The 21,570-nt window shown below is 44.6% G+C and overlaps 5 protein-coding genes across 8 annotated transcripts in view; 4 read left to right on the forward strand and 1 right to left on the reverse strand.

Annotated features, from left to right (window-relative positions):
• Positions 1–1,795, reverse strand: part of cand2 (cullin-associated and neddylation-dissociated 2 (putative)) — a 15,349-nt gene extending 13,554 nt beyond the window's left edge. Inside the window, exons 1-4 of the mRNA XM_029502129.1 lie at positions 1,728–1,795; positions 1,132–1,275; positions 678–832; positions 292–415 (exon numbers count right to left, since the gene is read on the reverse strand). Of these exons, the coding sequence (XP_029357989.1) occupies positions 292–415; positions 678–832; positions 1,132–1,275; positions 1,728–1,795 (491 nt within the window). The remainder of the gene's footprint in view (positions 1–291; positions 416–677; positions 833–1,131; positions 1,276–1,727) is intronic.
• An 849-nt stretch (positions 1,796–2,644) lies between these two features.
• Positions 2,645–6,313, forward strand: sec13 (SEC13 homolog, nuclear pore and COPII coat complex component). Its single transcript, XM_029502149.1, has 9 exons — positions 2,645–2,760; positions 2,959–3,003; positions 3,659–3,774; positions 3,885–4,036; positions 4,154–4,287; positions 4,391–4,524; positions 5,057–5,177; positions 5,359–5,505; positions 5,597–6,313. The coding sequence occupies exons 1-9, from the start codon at positions 2,758–2,760 to the stop codon at positions 5,705–5,707; spliced, it is 963 nt and encodes a 320-aa protein (XP_029358009.1). The 5' UTR covers positions 2,645–2,757; the 3' UTR covers positions 5,708–6,313.
• An 832-nt stretch (positions 6,314–7,145) lies between these two features.
• Positions 7,146–9,927, forward strand: LOC115043570 (deoxyribonuclease-1-like). Of its 2 annotated transcripts, none has more exons than XM_029502153.1 (9): positions 7,146–7,233; positions 7,645–7,759; positions 8,123–8,217; positions 8,468–8,554; positions 8,638–8,738; positions 9,189–9,301; positions 9,382–9,533; positions 9,606–9,702; positions 9,787–9,927. In XM_029502153.1, the coding sequence occupies exons 2-9, from the start codon at positions 7,679–7,681 to the stop codon at positions 9,832–9,834; spliced, it is 774 nt and encodes a 257-aa protein (XP_029358013.1). In that variant the 5' UTR covers positions 7,146–7,233; positions 7,645–7,678; the 3' UTR covers positions 9,835–9,927. The 2 variants fall into 2 exon arrangements, with proteins under 2 accessions (XP_029358013.1, XP_029358014.1); XM_029502154.1 differs by having other exon boundaries at positions 9,382–9,455.
• A 526-nt stretch (positions 9,928–10,453) lies between these two features.
• On the forward strand, positions 10,454–15,120 carry LOC115043569 (deoxyribonuclease gamma-like). Of its 3 annotated transcripts, none has more exons than XM_029502150.1 (10): positions 10,454–10,579; positions 11,628–11,728; positions 11,802–11,896; positions 12,016–12,096; positions 13,890–14,002; positions 14,076–14,188; positions 14,330–14,484; positions 14,591–14,687; positions 14,775–14,832; positions 14,968–15,120. In XM_029502150.1, the coding sequence occupies exons 1-10, from the start codon at positions 10,489–10,491 to the stop codon at positions 15,033–15,035; spliced, it is 972 nt and encodes a 323-aa protein (XP_029358010.1). In that variant the 5' UTR covers positions 10,454–10,488; the 3' UTR covers positions 15,036–15,120. The 3 variants fall into 3 exon arrangements, with proteins under 3 accessions (XP_029358010.1, XP_029358011.1, XP_029358012.1); XM_029502152.1 differs by lacking the exon at positions 10,454–10,579 and adding an exon at positions 10,772–10,797; XM_029502151.1 differs by lacking the exon at positions 12,016–12,096.
• A 482-nt stretch (positions 15,121–15,602) lies between these two features.
• LOC115043192 (intermediate filament protein ON3) lies at positions 15,603–21,009 on the forward strand. The gene is made up of 10 exons (XM_029501439.1): positions 15,603–15,914; positions 17,791–17,999; positions 18,074–18,134; positions 18,802–18,897; positions 19,150–19,314; positions 19,575–19,700; positions 19,788–19,931; positions 20,039–20,115; positions 20,193–20,239; positions 20,818–21,009. The coding sequence occupies exons 1-10, from the start codon at positions 15,603–15,605 to the stop codon at positions 20,922–20,924; spliced, it is 1,344 nt and encodes a 447-aa protein (XP_029357299.1). The 3' UTR covers positions 20,925–21,009.
• The last annotated feature ends 561 nt before the right edge of the window (positions 21,010–21,570 follow it).

A 21,570-nucleotide genomic window follows, 5' to 3' on the forward strand; every position in this document is an offset into this window, starting at 1 on the left:
ATCCAGATTCACAGAACCGCTTTCATTTCACCTCCCAGCTGACTGATTAGACTGATCAGCTGATGATCGTGGGTGAGTTCTATTTGTTAGCTATTGTTAGTTTTTCTGGTGAAAAACATTTTAACAGATGGGAACAATGACCTGATGTAGTTTAACTTATTTCCAGAAAAGGTCTCTGGATCATAATGAATCATCTCTGCTCTGACGATTTGGGGAAACTTCTCTGTTCTCTGTGTTGTTCTGCCGTCGCCACGGAGACGTGTTTCTCATGTTCATGTCTCATGTCATTACCTCCCCAACATGTCCGACAGGATGTCCAGAGCCTCCAACTGCACTGACACGTCTTCCTGTTTGGCAATGGCACCGATCAGCTGGGAGGTGATCTTCTTACAAACGCTGGCGGTCAGAGTCAAACCTGGCAACCCGCAGGATGGAGACCAGAGGACAGTTTAAGAGGCAACGCGGCCAAAATAAAGTCCTTTTGCGCCTTTTCAGGCCGTCAGAATTCAGGAAACATCGAGGATTATAGTTAAAATAGCAAAAAAGATTTTTTTAAAAGTTTAGAGTTTAAAACCAAATAACGACAAAGTGATTAAAAAGGCTGAAAAGGCTGTTCAGTCACATCACAAAATTTTCACACTTTCCAAATAGTTCATTTAAACATTGGTGTGTCTCACCTGATGAACACAGCGGCAGCTCAGCGATCACCGTCTTCAGTCCCATGCTGGAAATGTCCCTGAGCTGCTCTTTGTCCGACACCATGTTGGAACACAGAGTGTCCACCATCGTCTCCACCTGAGGCTCCTTCACTTTACCCACCAGAGGCGCCAGGCTGCGAACCAAACACACCAACCGTGTGGCGATAAACACAAACGTCTCCACAAACATTTTCACATCGATGTTTGTTTTCATCTTTTTCTTTTTACTTGATGAAACAAAATGCAGAAGGGAAAGTGACAAAGCATGAAATAGAATAGAACAACAGAAGACATTTTACAGCAGAGACTGAAGAATTTTACGTAGTTAATGTTAATGTTAATGTGTTTTCATCTTTTCAGGGGCAGAAAGAAAAAAGAAGGAAGTTGAAACAAAAGAAAAGAAGTCAGTAATAATAATAAATGTGTGCGTTACCATTTCACTGCCAGGTTCTGAACCTCTCCGTTCTTGTCCTCCAGCAGTTTGAGCAACATGCTCACCACCTTCCTCTCACTGTCCTCGTCCAGTTTGATGCTGTCCTTCTGCAGCTCCAGCATCAGGTCATTGGTGGCCATGAACCTGGACACACATGACAATTAAACTGGTTTTGTGTTGTTGAATTATAAGAGTGAAGAAACAGAAGGAGACGACAATCACACAGTGAACACACTTTGTTGAAGCTGGTTTAATGTGGAAGCAGGAAATGAATCTCCATCTTATTTTGTATTTGAATTGTGAGTTTAAATGCAGATTTGCTGATTCTTCCTTCTCAACTTTGGTCTTTGGGGAGTTAAAAAAGTGATTTATCAGCGTTTTCAGATATTTTACACAAAAAAGAAAGTTTTTAAAGTAAAAAAAGAAAATCATCAACAATTAAAAAAGACTTTTATGTTGATAGAAAAGCAAATTCTAAATCAGAGCAACTTTTTTTTAAGGTAAGATGACAGACATGTGACAGACACACACGCACATAACACCAGCCGGTGAATGAGTCAGGACTTTAAAGTGTCTCCTGTCAGTTTGGGTTTTACCTGAAGTCTTTGTCCGTTGAGGTCATTTTCTCCAGCAGGTTGGAGATGTGGTAGGAGACACCCGACATGTTGACACTTCGACAGCTGTTTCCGGCTGGGAGACACTTTTACTGCGATTAAAGTCAAGAGGGTTAGACAGACAGAAGATTCAGCCTGACAACATGGCGAGAGGGAGGGGACAGAGGGAGGGGACACGGGATCAGGGCCCAGCTCAGGAACCTGATCCTGGGGCAGACCAGATAAAAATAGACTGAGGGACTGTAGAGCCATCTGGTGGACTTTATTATTATTATTATTATTATGATTATGATTATTATTATTATTATTATTATTATTATTATTATTATTATTATTATTATTATTATTATTATTATTATTATTATTATTAATAATAATAATAATAATAATAATAGTGCAGTGTTCAAGTACAGTCAGGGGTGGACAGTAAGGAGGCAAATTTACTTAAAAACAGTTTTAGTTTTTGAGTATCTGTACTTTACTTGAGTATTATTTATTGTGGATACTTTTACTTTCACTCCACTACATTTCTGTTGATGCTCTCGTTACTAGCTACTTTTGCCCTTACATCAGCTGATATATATTGATATATATATATATAAGTATATATATATATGTATATATATGGAGAGAGAGAGAGAGAGAGAGAGAGAGAGAGAGAGTAAAAGTCACCTCAGAACTTCTCTAGAAAAGATCCAGTTTTAAAGACTTCTTCGGTGTCACAGATATATGGTGATAATTTTCCTGCACATTTATAACATAAGCAGAAGCTGAAACATCTAATAGTGAATTCGGCATAAATTTAAAGACAAAGATGATCTGAGAAAAAAGTCCCACCGTCTGCTGTTTCCGATGCGGAACCTTTGGTCGGAGAGTGTCGTTTCCGCCGGAAGAACCAACCAGTAGGACTGAGGTTGCTGCCACGTCGGATCGGACGGTGAATCGGAGGATTAATCTCCAGAAAAAAACAGGGATTTATTTTCTGGAGTTAGTTTCTGGTTTTTCTGCAGACATGGTGAGTCTGGTGACATTTCATTTTTTGATGACGTTGACGATAACGTTTGTGTGTTTTTGACGTTTTGACGGCTGCTGACGTGAAGGACTAGCTAGCTGGTTAGCCGACATGCTAGCAGCGCGAGCTAACAGTTAAAGTTTTGTCTGCGTTTTGTGGGTGATACAAAAAAAGTGAGTTTTTTGTTTGTTGTGTTTTCAGGTTTCTGTCATCAACACGGTGGACACCTCCCACGAGGACATGATTGTAAGTCTTGGGGATTGTTGCTAACGTTAGCATTAGCTAACAGACAGGAGCTAGTGATGGAAAAAAGCTGTCAGAGCTGAATCAACACAAATACACAATCACAGGTTGTTCCTAATGCTGTCTGATTATTTATTATTTATATCAACTACAGCTGGAATCAGTTGTCTTTATTTTAATGGTTATAGTTTAATGCTATCGTTCAGTGATTTTCTGAGTAAAGGGAACTTCCTCTGTGGGTGAATTAGCTTTTATTGTTCATCTGTTATATGTAGAAAACGGTCCAACACAATGAGGCGTGAGCAGGAGACAATAATCACCTTATTAATGTGTGCTGAACTTTTTGTTGTGTGTTTGTTGTTACTTCAGACTGAGTTCAGGGACGATGTGATTTACAGACACATTCTGTGCATCATGAACCGAGTGATCGATAAACAGATCAGCAGTTGATCAGAAACTAAAATGATTAAAGTTAGAGGGTGATATTATTGACCTTGTCATTGACATTGTTATAAAGATAATGATAAGTGGCAGTGAAGAGAATGAGTCAGAAGAATCTGCTGCTCCGTTTCCGCTCACAGCTTTACTTCACTTCACTCAGATAAAAGAGAGTGAACATCATTATTGCAGGTTTAAAGTCTTGTTCTGTGTGTTTAAGCATGATGCCCAGATGGACTACTACGGGACTCGACTGGCCACCTGCTCCTCTGATCGCACTGTGAAGATCTTCGACGTTAGAAACGGAGGGCAGATTCTGGTCGCAGACCTCAGAGGGTAAGAAACCAGAGTGTCACAAATGAACCAGAGCCAAAGCTGAAGAAGTCAGAGTGTTTGGTTTCACACCCAGTGACTTGGATCAAATGTGAGTAAATGTGTTTGTGTAGCCATGAAGGTCCCGTGTGGCAGGTGGCGTGGGCCCACCCCATGTTCGGCAACATCCTTGCATCCTGTTCCTACGACCGTAAAGTCATCATCTGGAAGGAAGAGAATGGAGCCTGGGACAAGATGTACGAATATATGGGACACGAGTCCTCAGGTTGGTCAGCATGAATTCACATCATACCTGAGCTCTTCATCAGCGTTTAGCTAGTTCGTCTGTTTCTCCTCTCTGAGTTCACTTTGGTTTTTTGTTTCTCTTGTTGTGTGTCTGCAGTGAACTCTGTCTGCTGGGGCCCCTACGACTTCGGCCTGATCCTGGCCTGTGGCAGCTCCGACGGCGCCATTTCCCTCCTCACGTTTACTGGAGATCAGCAGTGGGACGTCAAGAAGATCAGTAACGCACACACCGTGAGTGTTTAGACTCTTCACTTTGTTTCATGTCCATCGTGCTGTGAAGTGAATCTTGTTCTGCTTAGTTGTGTTGGTATATAAATGAGTTGCTGTCCTGCAGATTGGCTGCAACGCTGTGAGTTGGGCTCCTGCTGTGGTTCCAGGCAGCCTGATTGACCAGCCGTCAGGACAGAAACCGAACTACGTCAAACGCTTTGTGTCTGGAGGCTGTGACAACCTGGTCAAACTCTGGAAGTACGTTACTGCCACTTTTACTTCTCTTTTTCCCCTGATGTGTTTAGTGATTAAGAAAATATGGAGTAAAAATGCTTTACTGAAAAAACAAACAGTAAAACAACAGAGTCAGGGATATCTCAATGTTACAGAACTCAGAGGTGTCGTGTGTGAGTGAGAGTCCACAATTGCTCGAGCAGTTGGAGTATTTGCCAGAATTTGTTTGCCAGATTGTCTGGCCGTCTCGATTCCCCAAGGGATGTGACCAAATATCCAAGAACATTTCTTAATATCGTTAATTCTGGAGATTAGCCAACGGGTAATCGGTTGTTCTCAACATTGTGTGTGTTGTGTTGCCCTTTGGCATAACTTTAGCTACTTGACAGAAGTACAAACAAGGTTTCCGGGTGTCTTACTTCAGTCTAGTTAGACAAGATTCCCAAATGTTTCCTGGACTCTCACTGGACTGTCACCATCCATCCAGGTCATGGTGACACAGCCAGACTAATATCTGCCTCTTATTCAGTATTCTGATATTTATATTTTTCCACAGAGAGGAAGACGGCCAGTGGAAAGAGGATCAGAAGCTGGAGGCTCACAGTGATTGGGTGAGGGACGTCGGCTGGGCTCCGTCCATTGGTCTTCCCACCAGCACCATTGCCAGCTGCTCTCAGGTGGGACTTCCTGTTTCTGCCTTTAAATCAAATATTTCTAACTGAATCTGGTCTGAAGTGGATTAACTGACCTGAACCACCAGGTGGAGCCAGAGAGCCAGTTCTGTTCATAACAGGTGTCATCGTGATCAGTCTGGATCATCTGGACATCTGTTCACTGTTTCCTCTCACCTTCTTCCAGGACGGACGCGTCTTCATCTGGACGTGTGACGACCCGGCAGGAAACACCTGGACAGCCAAACTGCTCCACAAGTTCAATGACGTGGTGTGGCACGTCAGCTGGTCCATCACCGGGAACATACTGGCCGTGTCAGGAGGAGACAACAAGGTGATTTTACCTGATGTTGACCGCTCTGTCTGACGCTGTGATCTGATTGGTTCGTGGGGCATGATCAGCTGACTGTACGTTTATTTTGTAGGTGACGCTGTGGAAGGAGTCGATGGATGGTCAGTGGGCCTGTATCAGCGACGTCAGCAAAGGCCAGGGCGCCGTCTCCGCCATCACGGACACACAGCAGAGCGAGCAGTGACAGACACACACATAACTGCAAAGATGAATGAAGCGTTAATGAACATGTTGGACTTCTGAAAATTGGACAACAAGACGTTTGGGCTCGTCATCTGTTTTCTAAACGTCATCAGGAGGAAACTCGGACCAGACGGTTGTTTTCCTCTCTGATGACATTTGTTAACACAAACATGACGGAGGATAAAGGATGAGACACACTCCACCATCACAGTTTTCACGTGTACATTAATGCTGCGCTGTAAAAACCTTCCCATGATGCTCTGCTCCTGAAACATTCCACCCCCTCCAGCAGAGATCTAAAGTACCAGGATGTTCCCAGCATCCTCGGCAGCATCTGTCCTTATTTCCACCTGAACGTGCATCTCTCTGGGAAACCTAGTTTTAATTCAATAAATTTGTCATTTTCACGTTTCAGCCTGAAAAACAAACACAAACAGAATCTGCCTTAAAGAGCCAAACAGCCAATTTACTGCTATGGCAACCAGCCAAGCTGTTGCTGTGACAACCATGAATGGGTCTTAATTGTAAACAGTGAGTTTTTCCCTCCGGTTGCTTTTTTTTCCCTCCATATTTGATGTAATTAAATAACTTTAATGTAAAAACGCCACGCTGTGTCGTCGTCTGTGTGTGTGTGTGTGTGTGTGTGTGTGTGTGTGTGTGTGTCTGGGTGGTTACTCGGTGAATATGCATCTATACAATAGTGTGAGGTCTTCTCTTTTCTGACAGTGCACTTGAGAGCTTTCTTTACCTGACATGTTCCGACTGTCCTTCTGAAGAAGACTGACTCTCCTGAAGCTCGCTGTCAGAAAAAAAGAAAGCCCTCACACTATTGTAGCTTGAGTAGACAGTATGAACATAAACTGATACAGTCATTGTGTCTTCATGGGACAGAGATGAAGGACTGCAGGAACGTGGCTGCCGTGGCTGGTCGACTCCAGTTTGGCTTCATTCGATTGGTTGATTTAAACCAACAGGGAGTTGATTCCTGATCTAAATGACTCAAAGTGATCACCGTCACATTATTTCACCAAAGTCTGTCTTTATTATTTATGTGAATTCATTCAGTCACATTAAGTTATTCATCTGATGTTTGAACTGGAACGAATCAGGAGGAGTTTCCTTTTTCGTGTGTGTGTTAGGAAGTGAAGAGCAGTTCAAATACAGAAGCTTCCCGCTTCTTTTTTGAAGGAGTCCCTGAGATTTGTTTTTAAGTCCCGTCGTTTTAACAGCTGTGAGACAAAATCAGATAAATTGAATCAGTTTTTGATTTCTCTGACAGCTGGAGTTCCTTTGAGCTTTCTTTCTTTTCACACAAATATTTGTGACTGATTCATCTGCAGGTTGAGTACAGAATGTAATTCATGTTTAGTTTTCTGTGTTTCTGCAGTGTCTCTATCATTTTTTTCTGCTGCTGCTCAGCCGCCAGGCAGGAAATGATGAATCACTCCGTCTTTTATTTGAATCAGTGTGATCTCTGCAGATACTCACTCACAGTTTGCCGGCTGAACACTTTGGTGTCTTTTTGTGGTGAGTCTTTGTTTTTTACAGTTTTCTTTTTGAGCAGTTCATATTTGGACGCAGCAGCTGAACTTCATCAGCTGCTTTTAGAAGTTAACTTTCAGCACATTTTACTGGGAATTAGTTTTTTCTTTGTGTTTGTGATGATATGATTTGTTTTGGATGAATATCTGCAACATTTTTCAAACATTTGCAGGGAAAACAGGAGAATGACTGAATTAAGACGGTTTTAGTATCATAAAAAAAGTAGATTTCTTCATTTCACCAAAGAGGCTGAAGCTATGATTTAGAAAAAAATTTGTCAGTCAGGAAATTAGCTCTTTCAGTGAAGAAAACGCCCAAAGCCCCAAAAAGGTTTGACGTGGTTTCTGTGGTCTTCTGAGCTGAAGACATATCTGCCCTGTGTCTGTTGGAGTGCAGAGAAAAGTTCATCAGGAAACAAACAACGGATGACATGAAGGTCGCGGCCTTTAATGTCAAACAACTGGGAATCAACAGGATCAACGATGAGAAAGTGTTGAACACTCTTATCGAGGTAAGTCACTGTGCCGAACCACAGCCTGTTTCTATCCTATTTGAGCTGATTGTATTGAAGTCTATGGGAAAATGTCCCTCCTCCTCCCTGGTGAGTTTCTGGTCTCAGTCTGAAAAACATGATGTTCATTTAGAGGGAAAGGGGAGGGGCTAGGGGGCGGGGCTACTGTCTGACTGACAGGCTGAACCATCCAACAATCAGGACAGAAAGGAGCAGATCAGATCCACTTTCTCCTTTTAATCTGGTTTCTACTTTTTTTTTAACCAAGATGGCTGACAGTCAAATGGGTGATGCTAACAGAAAATGTCTTTTCTTCAGGATAATGAGGATTTCCACGGCTCAGTGTGTTTTTTGTTCTTGCAGATTGTGTCTCGTTACAGTGTAATGGTGCTGCTGGAGGTGCTGGATTCTAGTGGCAAGGCCATGGATAGGTTCCTCACAAAACTCAACCAGCACAGGTGAGTCCTCCAAACGTGGACTAACGTTGACTGTCTCTCATCTCTGAGCAGAGGGGAGGCAGCATTCCTTCATAGCTGCCATTATTAACACGACTACAGCACAGCTAATGTTAGCGAAACAATAAATCAGCTGCAGCTTCTGGGTTCAGGTCTGTGCTCAGACATTGAGCTTCACAATTGGCCAACAGGACCTTTAAAATCAGCTGTGAATGTTTATGGACATAAAGGTTGGATGCTTCTGGTTTTTCAGACAAAATCGAAGGAATCCGTTCACCATGGAGAGCAGCATACCACTGGGGCGCAGCAATTACAAGGAGAAATTTGTCTTCTTCTACAGGTTTGAAGACGCTTTTCTCCAATTAAGTTAAAATGAATGAAGGAATAAAACAGAACTGTCTAAGAACATTTCACCTGTCACAGAGAGAGCGAGGTGGATCTGGTGGACACGTTCCAGTACAAGGAGAGGAGAGATGTGCTGGCCAGAGAGCCCTTCGTTGTGAAGTTCAGATGTTTGAATACAGGTGTGTGTGTTTGTGCCAACATGTTCAGCCCAGAGCTCTTGGACCAGCCCGTTGATGTGGGCCGTAGAACTGAGAGAGAAACCCGAGAAATCCACAGAAGCTGGAACGGAAATAATGAAGATAAAATCAGAAACATGCATTTATGGCATACAGATTCAGTAAATCTCGCCGATGTGGCGATTTAATATTAAAATCCAAGTAATTTACACATGGACAGAGATGGGAAATTTTTCCCAGCAATCTCTGTGCCTTCTGGCAGCTGAATTGAATTATTACAAGTGTTCATGTCTTCTTCAGATTATAGTTTGCTCCTACATTGTGAAATGTAATATTTTGTCTGACTGGTTGTGTTGACTGACCTTTGTTGTGACCAACCACTGATCATCGATTTTGGCTGTCTGGATAAGGTGACACAAACCTCAGGTCTGACTGTGTGTTTGTTTCCTTCAGCTTTGAGGGATCTGATCCTGATTCCAGTTCACAGCACACCAGTAGATGCAGCGCTCGAGCTGGACGCTTTGGCCAATGTGGTGGAAGCTGTGAGGGGAAAATGGAGATCTAACGTGAGTTGGATAGAAATATTCTGCAGAACTGTGGAGGAAATAAAGCGTTCGTTGCAGTTATCCGTGATGTGTTTCTGCAGAGCATCATGATTCTGGGGGACTTCAACGCAGATGGACGTTACCTTTCAGAGAGGACCAATGAGTCTCCAATGAGGTGCCGTCCTTACTATTGGCTGATTGATGATGATGTCGACACGACGACAAGCGATAGCAATGACTACACCTATGACAGGTATATTTACATCATGTTTCCTGAGGACACTCGCGCTGTAAACTAACTGACCCCCTGACGTTCTGTCTCCAGGATTGTGGTGTATGGAAGACGCATGAACAATGCTGTTGTTCCAAACTCAGCTCGTGTTTTCAACTTCAGTAGAGCGTACCATCTGTCTGCCCAAGATGTAAGAACATGAAGTTAGTGAGCAAAAACTCATTCTTCCATTTTGCTGCTCCTAAAAATCATTTCTGAACTATTTGTCTTCCAGGCTGAACGCATCAGTGACCATTACCCCGTGGAGGTGGAGCTTCAGTAGAGACTGATGGGACGGTCCCCGCAGCCGACCGGCCCTCAGGCCACTCTCATTTTCACATCATGCAGATTTGAATTTGAGTCCTCAGAAATAAACATGAACATGAAAACATGATCCGTTGTCTGTTGTTCCAAAACTTTGCTGATGTAGGTGAATGTTTGTGTGCTGATCACATCGAAGCTTCACGGTCCTTCAGTCCTCAGGGTGGGGCCCCTGACAGAGGGGGTCCCTCAGCAGAGTTAGATTCACGGGACTGAACAGAATCTTTAATATGAGCAAAAACACAAACAGAAAATGCCTTAAAGAGCCAATCAGCCAATTTACTGCTATGGAAACCGCACTCAGGCGGTTGCCATGACAACCATGAATGGGTCTTAATTGTAGACAGTCTGAGTTTTTCCCTCCAGTTGCTTTTTTTTTTTTTTTTTTATGTAATGCATGGAAACTCCACACAGAACCGAACCCTCGACAGCTCAAACCACTATGCTGCAGTTTTGCTCCAAACTCAGATTGACTTAACAAATGAGAGGTTTGAAAAGCGTCTTTATGAGAAATATGACGAGTCGATAAACATTTTAAAGATCTGCTCAGGAGTTTTTTAGTTCTGTGACATTTATCATTTTTTTCTGCTGCTGCTCAGCCGCCAGGCAGGAAGTGATGAATCACTCCGTCTTTTATTTAAATCAGCCTGATCTCTGCAGAAGCTCACTCACAGTTTGCCGGCTGAGGACTTCACTTCATTTCACTGGTGGGTCTTTGTTTTTTACAGTTCTCAGTTTGAGCAGCAGCTGAACTCTGTGGTTTTAGTGTCCAAGCTGCAGAAACAGGAAATGCTGACCAGTCCTGATAAAAGATAACCTTTGGGTGTGTGAATGGTTTTATTTATCAGCTTCATAAATTCGTAACACAAACTTCCTCTCCGTTACCAAAAAGTCTCAGTTCAACTTTGGACGCTTCGTTCATCTGGTAAGTTTTTCTTCTTACTTTTGGAGGAAAAATGTTTTCAGCAGCAGAACTTCTTTTCATGGTGTGTCTGTCAACTCGACATTGTTACTGATGAATCCGGTCAGTTTTACCTGTTCGAATTTAAATTTAAATTTAAAGAATTTAAAGTTTCTGTCATTGTCTCAATAATGCGTGTGACGTGACAACAAAAGCAACCAAACAAGCAGATGATGAAACTTTGTCTTATTTGGTAGAAATGGTGTGACAGCCATCGGCAGGTTTAGCTGTTCTCATAAACATTACATATATGGTTGATCGTTTTAAAGTGTGTTTTTGATATTTGGAGGGGGTGGAAATGTGAAACGTTTTGTTGTACCAGGTTACATAGGCTGCCGTGCTGTAGCTCAGTCCATCACTCACCACGCTGCAGTTTGAATTTTTACTTTCCAGTCAGTCACAGAACATATACAAACAACACAACACAACACGGCTACGTGCTGACTACGTCACACATTACCCACAAGGCCACCTGCTTAAAGGGGAACGCTCAGGTGGGTCACACTGCGCAGCGGTCATGGGAACGACCCAGAGGACCCGGAGATGTCTGGGTGAACTGGACTGCTGGACTGGGCAGCCCGCTGGCTCGCCTTCCTCTCCAGCCTGCTCAGGTTTTGTCCACGGGTCTTTGCAGACTGGGGAAGTTGTCGTCCCTCAGATTTATCGATGCCTGGTTTCTGTAGCTCGACTCACTCTGTGGACAACATCTGTGCTCTGGTGTTCTTCAGACTTTTTCCTGAGTTACAGTAAAGTGGAGTGATCCACTAATCCCCTAAAACGCTGTTCACCACCAGCTCTTCAGAATAAAGTCAGGATGAAGATCGCGGCCTTCAACGCCAAGAAGCTGGGCCTGACAAAAGTGAGGGACCAGATGATCTCAAGCCACCTGACCAAGGTAACTGACAGGAAGTCAAACAATGGGGCGTCCTGTGTGACCGCTGGTCGACATGACGACTGTGTTGTTCCAGATCATCCGTCGGTACAGCATCATCTTCATCCTGGAGGTGGTGGATCGGACTGGAAAAGCTATGGAGGAGCTACACCGTAAAGTCAACCAGACCGGGTGAGTCCTCCGAACATCTAAAACAGAACTGAAACAGAAAAGAAAAACAAAAACTGACGTGCTGCTTCATAAACTCCGGAGCTGAGTTCATCCTGACAATAATGATTTTAATGATGCAGCCGAGGACGGCCTTACGAGATGGTCTCCAGCATCCCGCTGGGACGAGGCACCTACCGGGAGCAGTTTGTGTGCTTCTACAGGTGAGTCCAGATTTATCAGAGAGCAGCTGAGTGGGCGGAGCCTGGACCTGGTCTCCGCCCTCCTCATCGTGGAGGACGTTCTCGTGACATTTGGCCTTTAGGTGACTCCAACCAGGAGCACGACCTGACTGAAGCCGCCAGGTCTGCCATCTCGGTTTTTTTTAAACCAGCAGATGATGAAATGTTGTTCCCATAGACTTCAATACAATACGACTTCGCCCCCTGATGGTCATTAGATAGAATGAAGGTTTAAGGCTTTCCAGACCCAGAGTCCAGGTCCAGGTCTGGAGACAAACTCTGCTCAGAACCAAAGAAGTTCTCCAGAGTTTTCTCCACCAGAGTCCTGCTGTCTCTGATTCAACTTCACTTCGAACAACCTCTGTGTCCCATTGTGTGTCCCTCTGCGTCCCTTTGTGTCCCTCTGTGTCCCATTGTGTCCCTTTATGTCCCTCTGTGTCCCTTTGTGTCCCTCTGTGTCCCTTTGTGTCCCTCTGTATCCCTTTGTGTCCCTTTACATCCCTTTGTGTCCCTCTGTGTCCCTTTGTGTCCCGCTGTGTCCCTTTATGTCCCTCTGTGTCGCTTTGTGTCCCGTTGTGTCCCTTTGTGTCCCTTTATGTATCCTTTTATGTCCCTCTATGTGGCTCTCTGTGTCCCTCTATGTGTCTCTCTATGTCCCTTTATGACCCTCAATGTGGCTCTCTGTGTCCCTATGTGTGTCCCTCTATGTGTCCCTCTGTGTCCCTCTATGTGCCCCTTTATGTCCCTCTGTGTCCCTCAATGTGGCTCTCTGTGTCCCTATGTGTGTCCCTCTATGTGTCCCTCTTTGTCCCTCTATGTGCCCCTTTATGTCCCTCTGTGTCCCTCTATGTGTCCCTCTGTGTATCCCTCTCTGTGTCCCGTTATGTCCCTCTATGTGTCCCTTTGTGTCCCTCTATGTGCCCCTTTATGTCCCTCTGTGTCCCTCTGTGTATCCCTCTATGTGTCCCTTTATGTCCCTCTGTGTCCCTTTATGTCCCTCTATGTGTCCCTCTGTGTCCATTTATGTCCCTTTGTGTCCCTTCATGTCCCTCTATGTGTCCCTTTGTGTCCCTCTATGTGCCCCTTTATGTCCCTCTATGTGTCCCTTTATGCCCCTCTGTGTCCCTCTGTGTGTCCCTTTATGTCCCTCTGTGTCCATTTATGTCCCTCTATGTGTCCATTTGTGTCCCTCTATGTGTCCCTTTGTGTCCCTCTATGTGCCCCTTTATGTCCATCTATGTGTCCCTCTGTGTCCCTCTATGTGTCCCTCTGTGTATCCCTCTATGTGTCCCTTTATGTCCCTCTGTGTCCCTTTATGTCCCTCTATGTGGCTCTCTGTGTCCCTCTGTGTGCCCCTCTATGTGTCCCTCTGTGCCCCTCTATGTGTCCCTCTGTGTCCCTCTGTGTCCCTCTGTGTGTCCCTCTATGTGTCCCTCTGTGTCCCTCTATGTGTCCCTCTGTGTCCCTTTATGTCCCTCTATGTGTCCCTCTGTGTCCATTTATGTCCCTTTGTGTCCCTTCATGTCCCTCTATGTGCCCCTTTATGTCCCTCTATGTGTCCCTTTATGCCCCTCTGTGTCCCTCTATGTGTCCCTTTATGTCCCTCTATGTGTCCCTCTATGTGGCTCTCTGTGTCCCTCTATGTGTCCCTCTGTGTCCCTTTATGTCCCTCTGTGCCCTTCGATGTCCCTCTGTGTCCTCCATGTGGCTCTCTGTGTCCCTCTGTGTCCCTTTATGTCCCTCTATGTGTCCCTCTGTGTCCCTCTGTGTCTCAGGTCCAAAGAGGTGACACTGACAGCCTGGCACCAGTATGAAGACAATCAACCCGGAGACGAAGACGCCTTTGCCAGAGAGCCCTGCATCCTCTGCTTCAGCTGTCCTTCGACAGGTATGTCATACCTTCAGATTGTTTTGTCCAGATGCGTCAGCCTTTTTGTCCAAACTGCAGCTGTGTCTTCCAGCTGTCAAAGACCTGGTCCTGGTCCCGGTCCACACCAAACCGTCAGACGTGTTGAAGGAGCTGGACGAGCTGCACGACGTGGTCCAAGCTGTCAGGACCAGCTGGAAGATGGATGTAGGTCGGATCATTTTTTAAATGGGGGTTAGGGGGCGGGGCTACGGTGTGACTGACAGACCGGACCGTCCAATCAGGAGCACAGAGCAGGTCACCGTATTTTCAGCTGTAATTCAGTTACCGTTTTTACTTGTTCTGCAGAACATCGTGATTCTTGGCGACTTTAACGCAGGAGGACGTTATCTGTCCAAGAAGAAGATGAAACAGATCCGCATCCGCTCCGAGTCCTACCATTGGCTGATAGCTGACAGTACCGACACCACATCCAGCAACAACAACACAAACTGCTACGACAGGTGACACAAAATACTGTCGAACTGGTTCATTTCTTCCCCCACAAACTGAAACGAAACACGTTTTCTCCTGCTGCTGATTTCAGAGCCTTTCCTTTCCCATTTCCAGGATCGTCCTGTACGGACAGCGGATGCTGTCGGCCATCGTGCCTCGCTCTGCCAAGCCTTTCAACTTCCAGAAACAGTTCAAGCTGACTGATGAAGAAGTAAAAAAGAGTTTGTCATTTTCTTAAAATCCAGAAGGTTTGAATGAAGCGGATTGTGGACTGTTCTGTCTTCATTTTGCTGCCCAGGCTCTGCGGATCAGCGACCATTACCCCGTGGAGGTCAGGCTGAAGGGTCAGCAGAAAGGTATTCTCAGGTTTATATTTGGTTTCACTGAACTGACGTTCTAATCTTATCACACACAATATGTTTTATATTCATACTGCAGATCTTTTCTTGGTCGATTGTATATTTCTGTGTCATTGAATGTGATTTGAACAGAAACATCACGGAGGAAGACGACGGCAGTGAAGAAAGGGCCGATCCAGAAAAGGCGTCGGACCAACTGACTCAACACGTCAGCTCTGAGAGACTTCCAGTCTGTCTGCAGCGTTTCTCTTTTCCTTTGTGTGTCTGTTTCCAGTCAATCATTAAAGCAGATTTCATTCGTTGTGTTGCTTCACGTCCATTTTTTGAATGATAGTTTTAAATGATTGACAGGCTGCACCATCCAATCAGCACAGAGAACAGAGCAGGTCAGCCCCACCTTCTTCTCCAAATCCGGTTTGTTCTGGTTTAATAAAAGAAGATGGCCGACAAACAGCTTACAGGCTGCCCAGTGACGTCATTAAAGGTGTTTTTGTTGTGTTTGTGTAACTGACGTTGTGTCTCAGGAGGTTGCTGGCCTGATCTGATCAACCAGCTGGGACAGAAAAGAGAAACTGTGGCGTGAGGATCTGTTTTTGATATGTGACTCCTCTGTTAACTCCACCCCGGCCCAGAGACACCTGAGCCCCCCCGCTGCGGTCACACGCTTTAAACTCACCTGTTCTGCTCCTCCGCTGCACTCGCTGTCCTTCCCTTTCTGCTCCACCAGCTTCCTGAAAGTCTTTTTATTAACCTGTTCATCCTCCATCATGAGCCTGAGTCGGACCAAGAGGATCAGCTCCAGTAACTCGGTCCGGAGCAGCAGCGGGTCCAGGAGGCTGAGCGGTTTTGGTCCAGGTCCGGGAGGCTTCACCGGAGTCTCCCTGAGCAGCAGCTCTCTGTACACGGCCGCAAACGGGCAACACGCCGGCCTGGGGGCCCCGCTGGCCTCCCTGTCGGTCAACAAGAGCCTGCTGGCCCCCCTCAACCTGGAGATCGACCCCAGTCTGTCCATGAGCCGAGCCCACGAGAAGGAGCAGATCAAGAGCCTCAACAACCGATTCGCCAGCTTCATCGATAAGGTAAAGGGCAGAGACGGAACCTGAACGGGAAAAAAACATCCAAAAGTATCAGGATCAAAGTGAGAATCAGCTGGTTTCATTCTCTAAGTGAAAACCTAAGAAATGTAGATTTAGAAAAATGTGATGAAGGTGGCAACAAAATCCAAAATGACAACAGTCCGATTCTCATCTAGATCCAGATGTTTCCAAAAGAGAAACATCAAACATCTGTCATCACAGTATTAATAACTCAACATAAATATTAAGATGTCACCAAAGTTCAAATGAACAGCTGATCCAGATCCTGGTTCAGGATCTGATGAGGAAAAGTGAAACCACCTGTGCAGGTGCAGTATCAGATGTGGCTGTTTGTCAATAATGCAGCAGCAGAATAACATTGATCCTGATGAGTAGAATCCAAAGAAACGTCGGCTGGTGAACAAACACATTCCCAGCTCTGATAATGTCCGACATCGATACTCTACTTAGGGAACATCTCCACTTTCTCACGGAGTCGGTAACGCAGCCTCACAATGGAGCCTTTGTTGGCCTCTCACATCAGCAGAGACACTTCAGGAGCGGCAGGCTGCACCGAGGTCCAAGTGTCCAAACGCACAAAATTAACCTTTTCACCGCTTTCTCTTTTTTAGCAGTTTGACTGATTTGAACGCAGCACAAAGAGGCCCAGTCTTCACTGATTTAATCTGGAGCTGGAAGGTTTCAGGCTGTGATATCTCCTGTTCTTATACAGATGAACATATTTTATTCATGTCATGTTTCTTATTCAGAGGAACATATGAAATTTACACTCAGAATAAAGAGAGGTGATCATTATGTACAACAAATATGCTGTTTCATACATATACACACACTGTATGGAAGCAATTACATGACAACAAAGGACCTGAAACATAATGAATAGCATTATTATGGTAAATGTTGATGATTACATTATTAACTTCATATGTTTCCCTGCTTGGTGTCAAAGTGTAGAATTCATGTTTGATGTCTGAAGGATGTTTTCATCTATTTCACAAAGCAAAGATTCAGACTCTGTCTGTAAATGAGATGGTTGATGAGAGTTCACAGAAACGACACACAACTAGAAACAAAAAGTGGAGTTTGATTATCTTTTGGAAATTGTCATGCAACAGTTATTTTCCTTTTAATTAAAAAAGACTCTGATAGTTTTTTTTTTTTTTTTTTTTTAAACTTATTGCTGATTTAATACGTTTAAACTAAACCTACAATCTGTTTTAATTCAGGATCTGAATCAACCAAAAACAAAAGACAAGAAAAAGCAGCAACTCTCTGGGTTTCCCCTTTAAAGCAGGTCAGCTGGTTCTTCGGACAGAGAAATTAAGTCGTCTGAGCTGCTGGATGATGAACAGCTGAAATCACTGAGCCTTTAAAAATCTGTGGGAAATAAAATAATATTTACTTCCAGAAAGTCTAACTCTCAACTCTGAAAAGCAAAAGAGCCATTTAAACCCTGAAGCCACTGGATATTTAAGCTATCTGTCCTATTTCCGCCCCATTGAGCCGAGCTGTAACCTGATGAACCGGGTCAGCCCGAGTGGTTCAGTGTTCGGGGGAGGCTGAACACGGCCTTTGTGTCGGGGGGCTGCAGGCAGGAAACTGGAGCTGAGTAGATACCAGCTCGGAGGACATCGAGCTGGATTCAACCTGTTTATCCGAGGACGGAAATTAATCTGTGGCAGCAGGTTCTGATTTCCATTTTCTTTACTGGGTAAACTGCCGCTTATTTCTTCAACGAATCAATGAGTTATTAGATTATTAAATATTAGTTTTAGTGTCAGAGATCCAATTTCCAAACACAGAAGAAGAAGAAATAAAGACACAGAATCCTCTTCAGCTCATTCTGTCCATGATTCAGGTGCGTTTCTTGGAGCAGCAGAATAAGATGCTTGAGACCAAACTGGAGCTTCTGCAGGGCCAGGGGGTGGGCCGGTCCAACGTGGAGCCCCTGTTCGAGGCCTACATGGCGGGCCTGAGGCGCCAAATGGACCTGGTCAACAACGACAAGACCAAACTGGACGGGGAGCTGAGGAACATGCAGGGCCTGGTGGAGGACTACAAACACAAGTCAGTAATGTCTCCGACGATAGTTGATCTCTGTGACGTCACACTGAGTTTTGTTTGTCGCGTCTCTGCTGCAGATACGAGGACGAGATTAACAAGAGAAACAACCTGGAGAACGATTTTGTTATTCTAAAGAAGGTCAGCACAAACACACACATTCAGACTTTACAGGTGTGGTGAGTAAGACGAACCGGTTTATTGTCCTGATGGTCGCTCCCATCAGAGCTTCGGCAGCTCTCCTTACAGCAGGAGCGTTGACTTGGTGTGGAAATGATCAGAACTAACACTGACTCAAGCTGAATTTATTGTTATTATTGGTTGGACATCAATCAAATACATCACAGTTATTCACACACTTGATTCACTTCTTCCACAAACCCTGCCAGATTTTTTTTGCCTTTTATTTATTGTTACTGAATGTAATGGTGGCAATAATCCAAAATGTCCTCATGTGAGGATGCAGGATCTTTGTATTTTAATGGGCCAAAATCACAGCCACTGATTGTTTATCTTGGCGATACATCCTGGATCATTTCCTCCTCGGAAATCTTTGAACAGCAGGTCATTTGAGGGGACTGGGGGGATTTTGTAGCCTCTTTCCTTTTTCTGCCTCATAAAAAACCAAATGAGTTATCCACCTGGAGACCAAGACTGACCTGACCTGACCAGATAAACGAACCTAGTGAAAAAAGAAACATCAGGAGGAGGAGGGACATTTTCCCATAGACTTCATTAGATAGAATGACCCAGAGTCCAGGTCCAGGTTTATGGCTGTCTGTGACTGTAACCTGGTGTTTGTGTTCAGGATGTGGACTCGGCCTACCTGGTGAAGGCAGATCTGGAGGACAAAGTGGGAGCTCTGACTGATGAAATCAACTTCCTGCGTAACGTCTATGATGAGGTACGGAAATGGCGTGGTAGTAAAAACGGTGCTCCCTCATGACTCACCAAAGAGTCCACCTCCTTACAGTCCTTGACATTGTTTTTTGACTTGAGTCAACAGAAATCTTTGTTGTTATTTTTGGGCGCCTTGGAAACATTGACTGCTCACAGTGACAGAAAACCCACATCGGAAATGTTTTTCATATTTTCACAGTGACACTGTAGCTTGAGGAAAGGCAGCAGGATGTATGTTGTGTTTGTTCCTGAGCAGGAGCTCCGTGAGCTGCAGGCCAGCATCAAAGACACGTCGGTGGTGGTTCAGATGGACAACAGCCGCAGCCTGAACATGGAGCAGATCGTGGCCGAAGTCAAAGTCCAGTATGAAGACATCGCGGCCCGCAGCCGAGAAGAGGCGGAGGCCTGGTACAAGAGCAAGGTGGGAGGGAGGAGACGACCTGTACACAGGAATCAAACATTCACAGCAAGTCTGTATTAATCACTACATGATGCAGGCCTGCAGGAGAAGCTCGATATCTCACATCATGGGAGCATAATCCACGATTTCATAGAGCTAGATGTTTCTATCAGCAGCTGGTGGAGACCAAACACAGAGCTAAAAGAGAGGAAATACCGGACAGATGTGAAAATCAAGAAAAGCGATGATGATTATTAGGTGAATCTCTTTATCTTCTGCAGTTCGACCAGATGTCGGTGCAGGCCAGTCAGTTTGGAGACGAGCTTCGCATCGTGAAGGGAGAATTGGGCGAGGTGAACCGACTGATCAGCCGACTGCAGAGTGAGATAGAAGCCGTCAAGGCTCAGGTAACCGATCAGGTGATGCTGACATTGTTGATGAGATTATTCAGATCCACAGTGGATGAGTCCCTGCTCCTGTCCTTTCACCCTCAGCGTGGAGGTCTGGAGAACCAGCTTGCTGAAGCTGAGGAGCGTGGAGAGCTGGCTGTGAAGGAAGCCAAAGCCCGGACCAGAGACCTGGAGGACGCTCTGCAGAGAGCCAAGCAGGACATGGCCCGACAGCTGCGGGAGTACCAGGTGAGTGATGGACGAAAAGGTCAGACAGATCAGGTCAGGTCAGAACAGCACAATCATCTCCAAAAGAAGACGCTCGGCGTCACGTCCTCCTGAATTCACCTCCTCAGGATCTGATGAACCTGAAACTGGCTCTGGACATCGAGATCGCCACCTACAGGAAGCTGCTGGAAGGAGAGGAGGACAGGTGAGCGGAGGTAAAGGGACTCTGTCTGTCTGTCTTCAATCCAACAAACCAACTGACGTCCGTCTCCTCTCCTGCAGAATTGGACAGCAGTCCATCCTCAACGTCCAGGCCGTCTCCCACTACAGTAAGTGAGACAGTCCTCCAGGAGGCGCCGTGGAGCGCACACCCAGACTGACGCCTCGCCATGCCTGTAACATCACAGTCACAAATACACTAATGTCAGTCCTTTTAAAGTGCATCTGCAGAACAGCTGCCCGACATAATGGATTTCTGCTTATGTTCATGAATTTTCAATTATCAATTGATCAGTGGAGACTATCTGCAGAGTGATGAAAGTAGTTGTTAGTTTCAGTGCTGTCGGCATCAAATGATGAATGGAAAAGAATGTTCGACTAAATTCTTCAGAGCACTCTCTTTTTTGGTTTGAATAATGTGAGCTCAGACCCCATAAACACTGTGAAATGAAACAATACGGACAGAAACATTTTCAATTTCTTGTTTTGCGCTTTAATGTTTTCACATGATGCAACATCAGCCGCTTCTGTCTGGTCCTGGGATCAGAATCAGATATCCTGCTGTCACCACATTTAAAGAAATGAAACTTGAATTGAAGGTATGACTCAGAACAGAAAAGCTCTTTAACTGGTTGGTGACTCGGCTTTCTCTGTTTCGCTGTCTTTCCTTCCCTTTCTCTCTTTCCAGGTACTAAAAGTTCTAATGGCTATCACAGCAACAGCAGCTCTCCTGCTCCAAAGCTGCTGATCAAGACAACTGAGACCAGAGACAACAGCAGATACAGCACACACTGAGCGCACACATCGATGTACACAACCTGTGTGTACACACAGCAACTTTACACACCAATGGTTCTGCTGTGATTATCTAACAGGTACTTATAAATCTGACTTACTAACTTTTACTTAGAATAGGGGAAACAGAAATTAATCTATAGATCGAAATATGCAATATAAAGCGGAATTAGTATTTGGAATGGTTTCTAATATATTTTACACTATATAACTTTAGATTGGGTTTGTTGCAGTCAGTCACCTTGATTGTGAGTAAACTGTCACTCTTTACTTTGACCCAAAAGAATGAGGTCTTTAAAATCTACTGTAGTGGACTTTATCATTTCTATATTCATGTAATCTGTGATGAGAGTCTGAGAATATACAGATAATGTAGTGTTGCGGGTCATTTTGGGGATAAAGGTTCCCTGGTTATTTACCCTGATGTGTTTTTTTGTGTAGTAAAATAGCAGCCTAGTGTTCATCTGCAGACTGATTGTTAGATAAAAGCTTTCGTAAATTACTTTTCTGCTGCAAATCCAATAAATTAATGAACCAACTCTGGAGTGTTGCTCTTTCCTTCTTTTGAAAATGAAATAACAGGAAATGACACACTTTTGAAAAGGAAAATATGAAGCACAAAGACGTTTTCTAATTTCTGTTGTGG

The sequence above is a fragment of the Echeneis naucrates genome, chromosome 5 (genome assembly GCF_900963305.1).
Source record: "Echeneis naucrates chromosome 5, fEcheNa1.1, whole genome shotgun sequence".
In the NCBI taxonomy this organism is placed as follows: Eukaryota; Metazoa; Chordata; class Actinopteri; order Carangiformes; family Echeneidae; genus Echeneis; species Echeneis naucrates.

What these genes read in the sequence shown, in the direction of transcription:
- sec13 (XM_029502149.1), top strand. An exon ending in TATGGGACACGAGTCCTCAG is followed by an intron (nt 4,037 to 4,153) that starts GTTGGTCAGCAT and finishes GTGTGTCTGCAG; the next exon opens with TGAACTCTGTCTGCTGGGGC. An exon ending in CCATTGCCAGCTGCTCTCAG is followed by an intron (nt 5,178 to 5,358) that starts GTGGGACTTCCT and finishes ACCTTCTTCCAG; the next exon opens with GACGGACGCGTCTTCATCTG.
- LOC115043570 (XM_029502153.1), top strand. Translation starts at nt 7,679, where the DNA reads ATGAAGGTCGCGGCCTTTAATGTCAAACAACTGGGAATCAACAGGATC. An exon ending in AAATTTGTCTTCTTCTACAG is followed by an intron (nt 8,555 to 8,637) that starts GTTTGAAGACGC and finishes CACCTGTCACAG; the next exon opens with AGAGAGCGAGGTGGATCTGG. An exon ending in GGGGAAAATGGAGATCTAAC is followed by an intron (nt 9,302 to 9,381) that starts GTGAGTTGGATA and finishes GTGTTTCTGCAG; the next exon opens with AGCATCATGATTCTGGGGGA.
- LOC115043569 (XM_029502150.1), top strand. Translation starts at nt 10,489, where the DNA reads ATGAATCACTCCGTCTTTTATTTAAATCAGCCTGATCTCTGCAGAAGC. An exon ending in CGTAAAGTCAACCAGACCGG is followed by an intron (nt 11,897 to 12,015) that starts GTGAGTCCTCCG and finishes TTAATGATGCAG; the next exon opens with CCGAGGACGGCCTTACGAGA. An exon ending in TCAAGCTGACTGATGAAGAA is followed by an intron (nt 14,688 to 14,774) that starts GTAAAAAAGAGT and finishes TTTGCTGCCCAG; the next exon opens with GCTCTGCGGATCAGCGACCA.
- LOC115043192 (XM_029501439.1), top strand. Translation starts at nt 15,603, where the DNA reads ATGAGCCTGAGTCGGACCAAGAGGATCAGCTCCAGTAACTCGGTCCGG. An exon ending in CTGGAAGGAGAGGAGGACAG is followed by an intron (nt 20,116 to 20,192) that starts GTGAGCGGAGGT and finishes CCTCTCCTGCAG; the next exon opens with AATTGGACAGCAGTCCATCC. An exon ending in CCAGGCCGTCTCCCACTACA is followed by an intron (nt 20,240 to 20,817) that starts GTAAGTGAGACA and finishes CTCTCTTTCCAG; the next exon opens with GTACTAAAAGTTCTAATGGC.